Source organism: Petromyzon marinus, chromosome 65 (assembly GCF_048934315.1).
Source record: "Petromyzon marinus isolate PM22_M1 ecotype Great Lakes invasive population chromosome 65, UKy_Petmar_22M1.pri1.0, whole genome shotgun sequence".
Lineage (NCBI taxonomy): Eukaryota > Metazoa > Chordata > Hyperoartia > Petromyzontiformes > Petromyzontidae > Petromyzon > Petromyzon marinus.
Window position 1 is genome coordinate 7,396,458 of NC_133731.1, and position 13,415 is coordinate 7,409,872.

Sequence of the window (13,415 nt, forward strand, 5' to 3'; positions counted from 1 at the left end):
AAAAAAATATTCCCCACGCTCCCCTCTGGTTGCCCGACTGGTCCCGCCGGGATTGCTGCAGTGACCGACGGATGGATACTGTATCGCATGGGGCTGTGAACACGTGGTTAGGCTTCCACGTGGCCGCCTCGGGCCGCCGCCTGGCCCCGCTCGCCGCGTTCGTTCTCCAGCGCCGATGCCGTTACAGGCTGCGCGCTGTGAGCGGCGTGTACGCTCTCTGTGTGTGTGTCTGTGTGTTGTTGATGATGAGCAGGAGGTGTGTGTGAGAGTTGAGTGTGTACGTGTGTGTGTGTGTGGAGCGGTGGTGTAGCGGTTTAGCGCTACGCTGCGCTACGAACCCGGCGGAAAACACCAGTGATGATTATATCTGAACCGGTCCTAGGCCTCCCCTAGGTCGACTCAGCCTCGAATTAGTACCTGGTGCGATGTGTAAGCATCGCCACTAGGGAGACAAAGGCGGCCGGGCGTGGTGTTGGCCACCCGCCCCCTCGTGTGCCGTGGCGGCCTTCATAGGTGCTCGCTAACAGCACTTGCCCCTACAGTCTGTTAAAGGCTACACGCAGGATCTTTGTCTTTGTATGGGTAGTTGGAGGAGGCTCGTGAAAGATGCCACTGGGATCTTCGTCTTTTGTGTTGATGAGCAGGGGGTGTGCACGTGTGTCTCCGTGTGCAGGCTGCAGCTACGACGGGAAGATCTACAAGAACCAGGAGACGTTTCACATCAACGCCTGCACGTCCTGCGTGTGCGTGGTGAGCGCCTCTCTGCTTCCACCACTCGCTCACTCGCTCGCCTGTACAGACCCCTTCCCAGCGAGTCACTCTCACTCAACGCTTCACCGACTCACCAACTCAATCAATCACCACCTTTACCCTATGACCCACCTCGTCACTCACCCACGCACCCACTCACTCACCTCGTTACTCACTCACCCACTCACCAATTCAATCAATCACCACCTTTACCCTATGACCCACCTCGTCACTCACCCACGCACCCACTCACTCACCTCGTCACTCACCCACCTCGTTACTCACTCACCAACTCGATCAATCACCACCTTTACCCTGTGACCCACCTCGTCACTCACCCACTCACCCCTTCACCAACTCAATCACTCACCACCTTTACCCTATGACCCACCTCGTCACTCTCCCACTCACCCACCTCGTCACTCACCCACCTCGTTACTCACCAACTCGATCAATCACCACCTTTACCCTATGACCCACCTCGTCACTCACCCACTCACCCACCTCGTCACTCACCCACCTCGTTACTTACCCACTCACCAACTTAATCAATCACCACCTTTACCCTATGACCCACCTCGTCACTCACCCACTCACCCATTCACCAACTCAATCAATCACCACCTTTACCATCTCTCCCACCTCGTTACGCGCTCGCCCACCCACCCACCCACCCACTCAATCTCCCCTATTGAATGTTCACAAAGCTCGCCTGCCTTTGACATCGCCTTCCCGCCCCCCAGCTCCCTACGCCTACACGCACACACGGACACGCGCACGGATGTCCGTGTGTCAGTGTGTGTGTGTGGGGAGCGGTAGTGTAGCGGGTTAGCGCTACGAACCCGGCGAACCCTGAGTTCGATTCCCGCTCACGGCCAACGCCGGTGACGAACCGGTCCTTGTAAGTAAAAAAAAAAAAAAATCCAGTGGGGAAGACAAAGGCGGCCTGGCGTGGTGCTGGCCACCCGCCCCCCTCGTGTGCCGTGCCGGCCTTCATAGGTGCTCGCTAACAGCGCTTGCCCCTAAATTGTGTTGAGGCTACACGGGGGATCTTTGTCTTTGTTCGCATGCGATGGCGCAGAATGTGAAATGCCGCGGCTACGAACCCGGCGACACGAGTTCGATTCCCGCTCTTGCCCCAAGAAGCCCGCGTGGGCTACAGCGATGTTGGGATGGGGGGGGGGGTGGTGACCTCTGTCTGTGCACGTCCTCTCCTGCCCCCCGCCCCCCACTAGAATGGAGACGTCAGCTGCAAGGAGGAGGAGTGCGCTCCAGCCAAGTGCCGCAACTCCGTCAAGAAGCCCGGAGTCTGCTGCCCCACGTGTCCCAAGGGTGGGTGCTTCAATCGGTGGCGGCGGTAGTGGTGGCGGTGGTGGCGGTGGTGGTGGTGGTGGCGGTGGTGGCGATGGTGGTGGTGGTGGTGGCGGCGGCGGCGGTGGTGGTGGTGGTGATGGCGATGGTGGTGGCGGCGATAGCGGTGGCGATGGTGGTGGTGGTGGTGGCGGTGGCGGCGGTGGTGGTGGTGGTGGCGGTGGTGGTGGCGGTGGTGGTGGTGGTGGTGCTGGCGGTGGTGGTGGCGGCGGTGGCGGTGGCGATGGTGGCGGCAGTGGTGGTGGTGGTGGCGGTGGTGGCGATGGTGGTGGCGATGGTGGTGGTGGCGGTGGTGGCGATGGTGGTGGTGGTGATGGCGATGGTGGTGGCGATGGTGGTGGTGGTGGTGGTGGCGGCGGTGGCGGTGGTGGTGGTGGTGGCAACGACAACGTGAGCGGCGGTGGTGCAGCGGTTGGCACCGCGCTGCTGCGCTACGAACCCCGGCGGAGACCCCCCGTTCGATTCCCGCTCACGGCCACTCGCCCCGAGGTCCTCTCCTAGGTCCACTCAGCCTCAAATGGGTGTGTTAAACAATCGGGCGTGGGGCTGGCCACCCACCCCCCTGCGTGTAGGCCGTGCCGGCCTTCATAGGTGCTCCTCGCTTGACAGCACTTGCCCCAACGGCCCGTCTAAGGCTACACGGGGGACCTAAGTCCTTTGGCAACGACAACAAAGATATCTATGGGATCCCTTGTTAGCGGTATTAAGATGATGATAAAGAGAAGAAGATGAAGGGCTGTAGGGCAGTTGATCTTCATTGCAAGGTCTCGTGGGCTACTGGCGGCCTTTAGCGCGGCCCCTAACGTGCCCCCCCCCCCCCCCCCCCCGACACAATACACAAAGAAACTTGATTTGAAGCTTTCGTGACTGCAGGAATGACTCTTTGGTTCTTTCGGCAAAGTCACGTAGAAAGATAATACATTCAAAAATAGAATTAGACGTTGCGATTGCAACACAAGCAACCGTCATCAGGTTGAATTAAATCTGAGAGAGAGAGACAAAACACAGACTCGGAGACACACAGACAGACACACACGCAGAGAGAGACAACACAGAGACACACAGAGAGAGACAACACAGACACAGAGAGAGAGAGAGACACAACATAGACACACAGACAGACACACAAGCAGAGAGAGACAACACGGAGACACACAGAGAGACAACACAGACACAGAGAGAAACACAGAGACACCGAGGGAGACAACACAGAGACACACAGAGAGAGACAACACAGACACAATGAGAGACACAGACAGACACACAAGCAGAGAGACAACACAGACACAGAGAGAGAAAGACAGCACAGAGACACACAGAGAGAGACAACACAGAGACACACAGAGAGAGATACACAACATAGACACACAGACAGAAACACAAGCAGAGAGAGACAACACAGAGACACAGAGAGAGAGACACACAACATAGACACACAGACAGACACACAAGCAGAGAGAGACAACACAGACACACAGAGACACAGAGAGAGACACACAACATAGACACACGGCCCTCACACTGACGACGTCTTCTTGGCGAAAGTGCCCCCTTCCTATGAAAATTAGTGAAGAACGCCGCTCTCGAGAGATGTAGAGACAAGATATAGAGTTGTAGTGTACGTGTGTGTGTGTGTGCGTTGGTCTTAACGTGCACATAGCCTGGCACAAGCGCTGTGGTGATGTTGTTGTGTTGAACTTCCATAGTGAGGTTTTTTGGGTGAGATAAATGTATCATTAAACCCACCACGCTAAGCGGCACGTGTGTGCGGGTCGACCTGTGGGCGACTCTCAGTAGGACGTGTGTGGGTTGACGTGTGGGCGACTCTCAGTAGGACGTGGTGTGTGCGGGTTGACGTGTGGGCGACTCTCAGTAGGACGTGGTGTGTGTGGGTCGACATGTGGGCGACTCTCAGTGGCACGTGTGTGTGGGTCGACATGTGGTGTCCTGTTCAGCACTCGGTAATGCAAAGGCCCTCCCTGAAACTAAACGCCGCCAAGTGCAGCTGGACACGATCAAGAGTTAAACCTCCACAGGTCCAACTCAAAGGCCTCCTCCCCCCACCACCACCACCACCACCAACCCACTCATCACTGCCAGAGCCCAAAGCACAGCGATGGCCATTCATTCGTTTGTTCAGCTGCCAGACTCCCTGTGACTGGCCTTCCTTTCTCTCCTCCTCCTCCCACCCATCCACAACAAAGATCCCTCGTGTAGCCTGTAACAGACTGTTGGGGCAAGTGCTGTTAGCGAGTAGCACCTATGAAGGCCGGCGCTGTGGCACACGAGGGGGTGGGTGGCCACCACCACGCCCGGCCGCCTTTGTCTCCGCCTGAGTGTGCTCATTTGAGGCTGAGTCGACCCAGGGGAGGCCCAGGACCGGTTCAGATAATCGTCACCGGTGTTGGCCGCGAGCGGGAATCGAACCTGGGTCGCTAGGTTCGTCGCGCAGCGTAGCGCTAACCGCTGCACCACCGCTCCCCACATGCGCACACACGCGCACACACAGAGACACACGCACACACCTCCACCCCGAGCTCAAAGGCCACATTGTTACATCTCCATCAGTGTTCACTTTTGTCCCAATTTTTACGCTTTTCAGCTGCGGTTGAAAGCGTTCGTGCATTAGCGCTGCACGTCTCCGGTTGGAGAGGTCTGGGGAATCGTACGCCGACTCGTGTAGGCATGATCTAATGTAAATAAAGGATTCATATAAACTAAACTATTCAACTAAACAAACTTTTATTTTAGCAGGTAAGGCCCACTGAGCTACGTAGCTCTTTTTCAGAAGAGACCTGGCCACAAACGGTAACTCAACGAAGTCGCTCATCATCATCATCACGTGGAAGTGTACATCGGCCAAATACTTTGAATGTGTGAAGTTGATTCTAAATGTGGCGGGTGGGAAATGCCGGAAGACCCGGACACAAATCCACGCGAACACGGGGAGCGAGAGAGACAATCACACAACCTCCAAGTATACAGCAGCAGCAGCAGGGTCGGGATCGAACCCACGACCTCCTGCATAGCAGGAGAGTGAGCTAACATCTTCTTGCCACCGTGATGATGATGATGAGAGAGACACACAACCTCCAAGTATACAGCAGCAGCAGCAGGGTCGGGATCGAACCCACGACCTCCTGCATACCTTGCGAGGTAGTTAACATCTCATAGCCACCGTGGCACCCCTGCTGCTGTGTTATTAGGGATATACCCTATAGACGACCCTATATACCCTATAGACGACCCTATATACCCTATAGACGACCATATATACCCTATAGACGACCCTATATACCCTATAGACGACCCTATATACCCTATGGACGAAGAAAGAAAGAAAAATTAAACCAACCGCGCGAGAATATCTGCCGGGGCCCGTGCACCCGACGAGTCCCGACTGACGAACACCACCGCGAACAACCCCGGGTCGGCGCTCGGGCACGCGCGTTACCCCGCAGCGCCCGACAGCCACACGAGCCGCGAGCGGTCACCGCCACGGGGCCACGGGGCCACGGGGCCACGGGGCCACGGGGCCACGGGGCCACGGGGCCACGGGGCCACGGGGCCACGGGGCCACGGGGCCACGGGGCCACCTCGGCCCCGGCTCTCTCCGCCCGTCGCCGCGGCGCCGCTCGTCGCCGGCCGAGCGGCGTTTTGGGGGCGCCCCTCGCGCTCCGCGGCAAGTGGCGGGTGATGCGTTTGCAACAAAAAAAAATTCCTCCCGAAGGCTCAGGGGCCCCCTCTGCCTCAACCCCCCCCCCCCACCCTCCCCCCGCAGCTGAGCGGAGACTCAGTGGAGACCGCATTTTTGGCCGTGTTGACTTTGGCGGGTGAGGTGGGGGGGGCGATTTATGTCCATCCTGAACCTTTGACCCCCCCCCTCCTCCTCCTTCCTCCTCGTCCCATCGAGGTCGCGGGCACCCCGCAACGCGATTCCACTTTCGTGACGCCGGTGATAATTTCATCGCCGAGACGTTTCAATTATTCCCGTGCTAGGGGGCCGCTGGTGGAGGAGCGTCGGGAGGTGCGCGCGTGACAGACGGCCGGTAGCGGCATGAAGCGAGTAAGTCGTGCGAACGCCAACCATCGTGGCTCGCTCGCTTACCACTCCACTGGAGCAAAGGCCCAAAGTGAGTGCTCCCCCCCCGCCCCCCCAACAACTCTAGAGGATATTTTGGGCCTCGCCTCCTCCTCTTCCTCCTCCACTCCTTCCACCTTGGCCAGACGTATTGGAAGCAGGGTGGCACTTGCCCACTTTACCCAACCGCGCCAGGTCTGCCGGCATGGCCCCATTCGACGCGGCCGCACGAATTCGCGACCGAGAGTGCCTGGAGATTGAAGAAACTTGCCTCCGAGCTGGGAGATTTTTTTTTTTTACAATTTTTATTTTATGTTTAAGCAGGTAAAGCCCACTGAGCTATATAGCTCGTGTCAGACTAGGGGCTAAAGCCTATTCTTATTTTTTGATATGGGCAAAAAAAAAGAGGTCCCACACATCTTTTTCAGAAACGACCCGGCCACAATCGAACTGTGCTTGTCAAGTGTAAATGTAGAGCACGGAAGCCCACCCCCTCGTGTGCCGATTATCGGAACCGTTCATGGGCCTCCCCCTAGGTCTACTCAGCCTCAAATGAGTACCTGGTGCGGTGCGTCAAACCATCGCCACTGGGAAGAGAAAGGCGGCCGGGCGTGGTGTCGGCCACCCACCCCCTCGTGTGCCGTGCCGTGCCGGCCTTCATCGGTGCTGCTCGCTAACAGCACTTTGCCCCAACAGCCTGCCAAGGCTACACGGGGGATCTTTGTCTTTGCCTGGCTTAAGAACCGAGGCGGTCGTTCTCTTTGTGAGCTGCGTCTGCCTGTGGCCCGTGTCACTCTCCCTTCTTTATCTAGAGACCCGGCCACACCACCAGCCGCCCCCCTACCACCCACCCACCCACCCGCTCGCCCGCCCGCCCCCTCATTCCCCCACGACCACCATTCAATATTGAAGGTAAATAATCAGGAAAGGGCCCGGGTTTATTTGCGCAGGTTACAGGTCGCGTCAAAGGCCACACTGAGGTCGCCCGTCTCTCAGGGGCTAGACAAAGGCCGTCTGCTGCTGACGACTTTTAAAAGTTTGCGTCCAAATCTCGCCTGGGATGACACCCACCCTCACCCCCTCCCCCCGTGTTCGACTATCGTCTCCTGGCCACTGTCATCGAACGAGCTGTGTGGTGTGTGGTCGTGTCACGCACGCGGTCAGAAACTAAACTATAAACCATACTCTTTGGTTCTTTCGGTAAAGTCACGTAGCTAGAAATGAAATAAAACAAATCACGACGTTTCGATCGCAACACAAGCGGTCGTCATCAGGCGGGGTCGCCTGATGACAACCGTGACTTTACCGAAAGAACCAAAGAGTATGGATTCCTGCAGTCACGAAAGCTTCGAATCCAAACTATAAACTATTTTTTGTTTATTTTGCCAGGTAAGGCCCCACTGAGCTATGCAGCTTATTTTTCCCAGAAGCGACCTGGCCATCAAAAAGCGGCTTCTTCGTCGTCATCACGTGGCAATTCATAGCAGCGGCCAAATAATCTTGAACGCGTGGGTTGATTCCGTATGTGGAGGGGAGTGGGACAATCGGAGCAGGACCCGGAGAAAAATCCACGCGACACGGGGAGAGAGAGAGACACGCAAACTCCAAATATACAACAGCAGGCGTTGTCAGGCTCAGGATCAAACCCACAACCTCCTGTATACCACGCGAGGTAGTTAACATCTCCTAGCCACCGTGGCATATCACTCCGCCAAGGCACAGATCACCGATCTACTCGCCCGCCCGCTAACTCGCTCACCCGCTCGCGGACTCGCTGACCACCCACACCAAAGACAAAGATCCCCCGTATAGCCTTAACAGACTGTAGGGGCAAGTGCTGTTAGTGGCCGGAACGGTGCTGGGTGGCCAGCACCACGCCCGACCGCCTTAGTCTCCCCAGTGGTAATGTTTTTATTCACCGCACCAGGTACTCATTTGAGGCTGAGTCGACCTAGGGGAGGCCCAGGACCGGTTCAGATAATCGTTACTGGTGTTGGCTGTGAGCGGGAATTGAACCCGGGTCGTCAAGTTTATAGCGCAGCGCGCTAACCGCTACACCACCCACGCCACCCACACCACACTCACCATCCACACCACCCTCACCACACTCACCACACTCTTCACCCATACCACACTCACCACGCTCGCCACCCACACCACACTCACCACGCTCGCCACCCACACCACACTCACCACGCTCGCCACCCACGCCACACTCGCCACCCACACCACACTCGTCACCCACACCACACTCGTCACCCACACCGCCCATACCACCTACACCACACACGTCAGACACACCACCCAACTCATTTACCTGTGTGCCCATGTGTCTGTGTGTGTGTCTGTGCTCTCTCTGTGTCGATATCCATGTGTCCGTGTGCCTGTGTATCCGTGCGTCCGTGTCCCTGTGTGTCCATGTGTGAATATATCTGTATGTCCGTGTGTCTCTGTACCCATGTGTCTGTGTGTCCGTGTGTCTGTCCGTGTGTCTCTGTACCCACGTGTCCGTGTGTCTGCGTGTCCGTGTGTCGCTGTACCCATGTATCTGTGTCTCCGTGTGTCTGTCCGTGTGTCTCTGTGCCTATGTGTCTGCGTGTCCGTGTGTATCCGTACCCATGTGTCCGTGTGTCTGCGTGTCCGTGTGTCTCCGTAACCACCTGTCCGTGTGTCTGTATGTACGTCCGCGTGTCCGTGTGTCTCCGTACCCATGTTTCCGTGTGTCTGCGTGTCCGTGTGTCTCCGTAACCACCTGTCGGTGTGTCTGTATGTACGCCCGCGTGTCCGTGCGTCGTCTGTGTGTGATGCAGACTGCGAGGGTGGCCATGCGCACACGGTCACGTGGGCTCCTGACGACTGCACCACGTGCCGCTGCACGGTCAGTCCCATGGCCGCCAGCCACGTGGTCACCGAGTGCGAGGAGAGGGCTGGATAAATGACGACGACGACGATGATGATGTGATAACGATGATGATGTGATAACGATGATGATGTGATAACGATGATGATGTTGTGATAACGATGATGTCAGTTTTCACGAGCATGGCATCAGTGCGCGATAAAGTGAGTGCAGGGCCTTTAGTTTATGTTATTATAAAGGGGCCTTAATTAAAAAAAAAGAACACGTAAATATTAAAACACAAATTTTTAACTTGCGTAGTAAAGTAGTCTATATCACTTTGGGCCCTTCCTACTGAAATAAATAACCTCTCTCTAAAATAAACAATCGAAGGTTGAGTGTACGACAATGACGGGGATGATGTTGGTGATGATGGCGATGATGTTGATGATGTCTCTGTAAGAATAGGATTTAATGGTGCTGGTTATGATAGCATTGAAGATTATGTCTCCGTGAGGATGGGGTTTGATGGTGATGTAGTGTTGTAAGGACGAGCAGACTTCTTTAGGAGGCACACTCTGTTTATTGTATTATTTCCTTATACAATGCTTAACACACACAGAGGGATATTCGGTCCCCTCACCCGATACCCTAGGGAGGTACAGCCTCCGGACCTGGCGGGACTCACACGTCTACCGCTAACCTCCTTGATACCTAAGGAGGTACAACCTCCGGACTTGGCGGGACTCACACGTCTACCGCTATCCTAGTCCTCCGGCTAGGACCTAGGGGAGGCTATCTGACCCACCGCTGGCCCGGTGGGTCCTGACCACTGGGTATGCCGAGCCTTAGCCCTCAGAAGGGCTGGAAGGCTGGTCCAGGGTCCTAGCTAGGCTTCAGCCCAGTCTCCCGTCTTCGTGCAGGGAGAGAACTCCCCGAGGTCCGTTGGGTCACCCGTCTTATACTCCTTCGTGGCCAGGTAGAACTAATCATACATTCCCACGTGGAACCGTCTGATTGGTTCGTACCAAACCCTGGCTACGATCCGTTTAACCTCGACTGACCCCAACCGTTGTACCCAGGGGTAATGCTGCACTGCCCTGGTGGCAATGCAGGTTACGCAACAGCGCGTAGTTAACACCTCTACAATGATAATGGCGATGATGTTGATGTCTCTGTGAGGATGGGGTTTGATGGTGATGATGGTGTTGATGGCGATGATGGCGATGCTAATGATGTTGATGATGTTGATGTCTCTTTGAGGATGGGATTGCTGAGTGCCAGGCGACCGTGTGTGCTGAGCTCAGCTGCCCTGTCACTCAGCACCTGCCTGGGCAGTGCTGCCCCTCCTGCCGGCCTGGTGACACTCGCACCGCCCCGCACCGCACCACCTACACCGCACCACACTCACCACGCGCACCACCCACACCGCACTACTCACACCACACCGCACCACGCTCACCACGCGCACCGCACCACTCAAACAGCACCACACTCACCACACCACCCGTACCACACACACCGCACGCACCGCACTCACCACACCGCACCACCTGTACCACACGCACCGCACCACATGCATCCGATTCAAGAGCCGAATGGCTCACAGGGCTATACCAAATAAATGAAACTGAAACAGAAAACTGAAACCACACCACACGCACTGCACCATGTCACACTCACCGCACCACACGTACCGCACTGCCCACACGACACCACACTCACTGCATCGCACGCACCACGCACACACTACATGCACCACACCACCCACACCACACACACTACATGCAGCACACCACCCACACTGCACCACCCACGCTGCACCACGTTAACCGCACCACACCGCACCACACGCACTGCACTATATCCACCATACCACACTCACCGCACGAATATCACTGCCCTGTGATGATGACGATGGCAGTAATGATGATGATGATGGCATTAATGATGATGACGATGGCAGTAATGATGATGACGATTGCAGTAATGATGATGACGATGGCAGTAATGATGATGATGGCAGTAATGATGATGACGATGGCAGTAATGATGATGACGATTGCAGTAATGATGATGACGATGGCAGTAATGATGATGATGATGGCAGTAATGATGACGATGATGGCAGTAATGATGACGATGATGGCAGTAATGATGATGACGATGGCAGAAATGATAATGATGATGGCAGTAATGATGATGACGATGGCAGTAATGATGATGATGATGGCAGTAATGATGACGATGGCAGTAATGATGATGATGGCAGTAATGATGATGATGATGGCAGTAATGATGATGACGATGGCAGAAATGATAATGATGATGGCAGTAATGATGATGACGATGGCAGAAATGATAACGATGATGGCAGTAATGATGATGACGATGGCAGAAATGATGATGATGGCAGTAATGATGATGATGATGGCAGTAATGATGATGATGGCAGTAATGATGATGATGATGGCAGTAATGATGATGATGATGGCAGTAATGATGATGATGATGGCAGTAATGATGATGATGGCAGTAATGATGATGACGATGGCAGTAATGATGATGATGGCAGTAATGATGACGATGGCAGTAATGATGATGATGGCAGTAATGATAATGACGATGGCAGTAATGATGATGACGATGGCAGTAATGATGATGACGATGGGATTAATGATAATGATGATGGCAGTAATGATGATGACGATGGCAGTAATGATGATGACGATGGCAGTAATGATGATGACGATGGCAGTAATGATGATGACGATGGCAGTAATGATGATGATGATGGCAGTAATGATGATGATGGCAGTAATGATGATGATGATGGCAGTAATGATGATGATGATGGCAGTAATGATTATGACGATGGCAATGATGATGATGGCAGTAATGATGATGATGATGGCAGTAATGATGATGATGATGGCAGTAATGATGATGACGATGGCAGTAATGATGATTATGATGATGGCAGTAATGATGATGATGACGATGGCAGTAATGATGATGACGATGGCAGTAATGATGATGATGATGACGATGTTCTGCAGGCTGCGAGTATGAAGGACAGCGTTACAAGGATGGGCAGTTCTTCACCGCAAACAGCAACCCCTGTCTGAATTGCTCTTGTTTGGTGCGTATGTATGTGTGTATGTATGTGTGTATGTATGCGTGTGTGTATATGTGTGTGTATGCGTGTATGTATGTGTGTGTATGCGTGTATGTGTGCGTGTATGTGTGTATGTATGTGTGTATGTATGTATGCATGTATGTGTATGTACGTGTGTATGTATGCGTGTATGTATGTATGTGTGTATGCGTGTATGTATGTGTGTATGTGTGTGTATGTGTGTATGTACGCGTGTATGTACGCGTGTATGTGTGACTGTATGTACGTGTGTTTGTATGCGTGTATGTATGTGTGTATGTATGCGTGTATGTATGCGTGTATGTGTGCGTGTGTGTATGTGTGTATGTATGCGTGTATGTATGGCAATGACGATGTGGGGAGCGGCGGTGCAGCGGTTAGCGCTGCGCTATGAACCCGGCGACCCGGGTTCGATTCCCGCTCGTGGCCAGCACCGGTGGCGACTATCTGAACATTCAGTTTCTCATCAGCAGCAGCAGTCAGCCTTGCTTGCCCCAATGCTGATGAACTGCCCAGGTGTTTATAGGCGTGGACTGGGTTTTGACATTCAGTTTCTCATCAGCAGCTGGACCCATATTATCTATCAGACAGGGTGCGCGCCTCTAAACACCTGGCCGTTCACCAGCATTGGTTCAAGCAAGGCTGACTCTACTGCTGATGAGAGACTGAATGTCGAAACCGGTCCAGAGTTTTGCTTGTTTAATAAATAAAAACACGTGTAGATTTGTTTAAGTAAATATATATTTCTTCTTTTTACACATCCCAGCAGTCACGTTAATAACAACAACGACGGCATCAATATACGTTCTTAGTCTAGCCCGTAAAGCCTCACACGAGAGAGAGACAGAGTCTCAAGACTCGTTGCCAGGAGGGTGCCTGCCACGTGGATATGTTTGGCGACTTCCCTGTGGGAGGGTTCTGGAGAACCAAGGGGTGGGGGGCGGGGGGGGTCTCGCTCAAAGTTCCACACCGACAGATTTTAATCAAACCCCACACTTGCTGCAACTGCGATCCCCTGTCGGCCCTCGAAGCGCACGTGGTGATTATGCTGATAGCGAGACTTCTGCTGCTGATGATGATGATGATGATTGCGGATGATGTTGCTTCTGATTCTGATTTTACTGCTGCTCTTACTGCTGCTACTGCTGATGATGCTGCCACCGCTGATGATGCTGATGCCGCTGATGCCGCTGCTGTTACTGCTGATGATTACGCTT

General features: G+C 54.2%; 1 protein-coding gene across 1 annotated transcript in view; it reads left to right on the forward strand.

Annotated features, from left to right (window-relative positions):
- The window catches only part of KCP (kielin cysteine rich BMP regulator), a 156,601-nt gene that overhangs the window by 90,233 nt on the left and 52,953 nt on the right, over nt 1-13,415 (forward strand). The window contains exons 9-13 of the mRNA XM_076054333.1: nt 674-750; nt 1,986-2,082; nt 9,013-9,080; nt 10,305-10,401; nt 12,101-12,183. Of these exons, the coding sequence (XP_075910448.1) occupies nt 674-750; nt 1,986-2,082; nt 9,013-9,080; nt 10,305-10,401; nt 12,101-12,183 (422 nt within the window). The remainder of the gene's footprint in view (nt 1-673; nt 751-1,985; nt 2,083-9,012; nt 9,081-10,304; nt 10,402-12,100; nt 12,184-13,415) is intronic.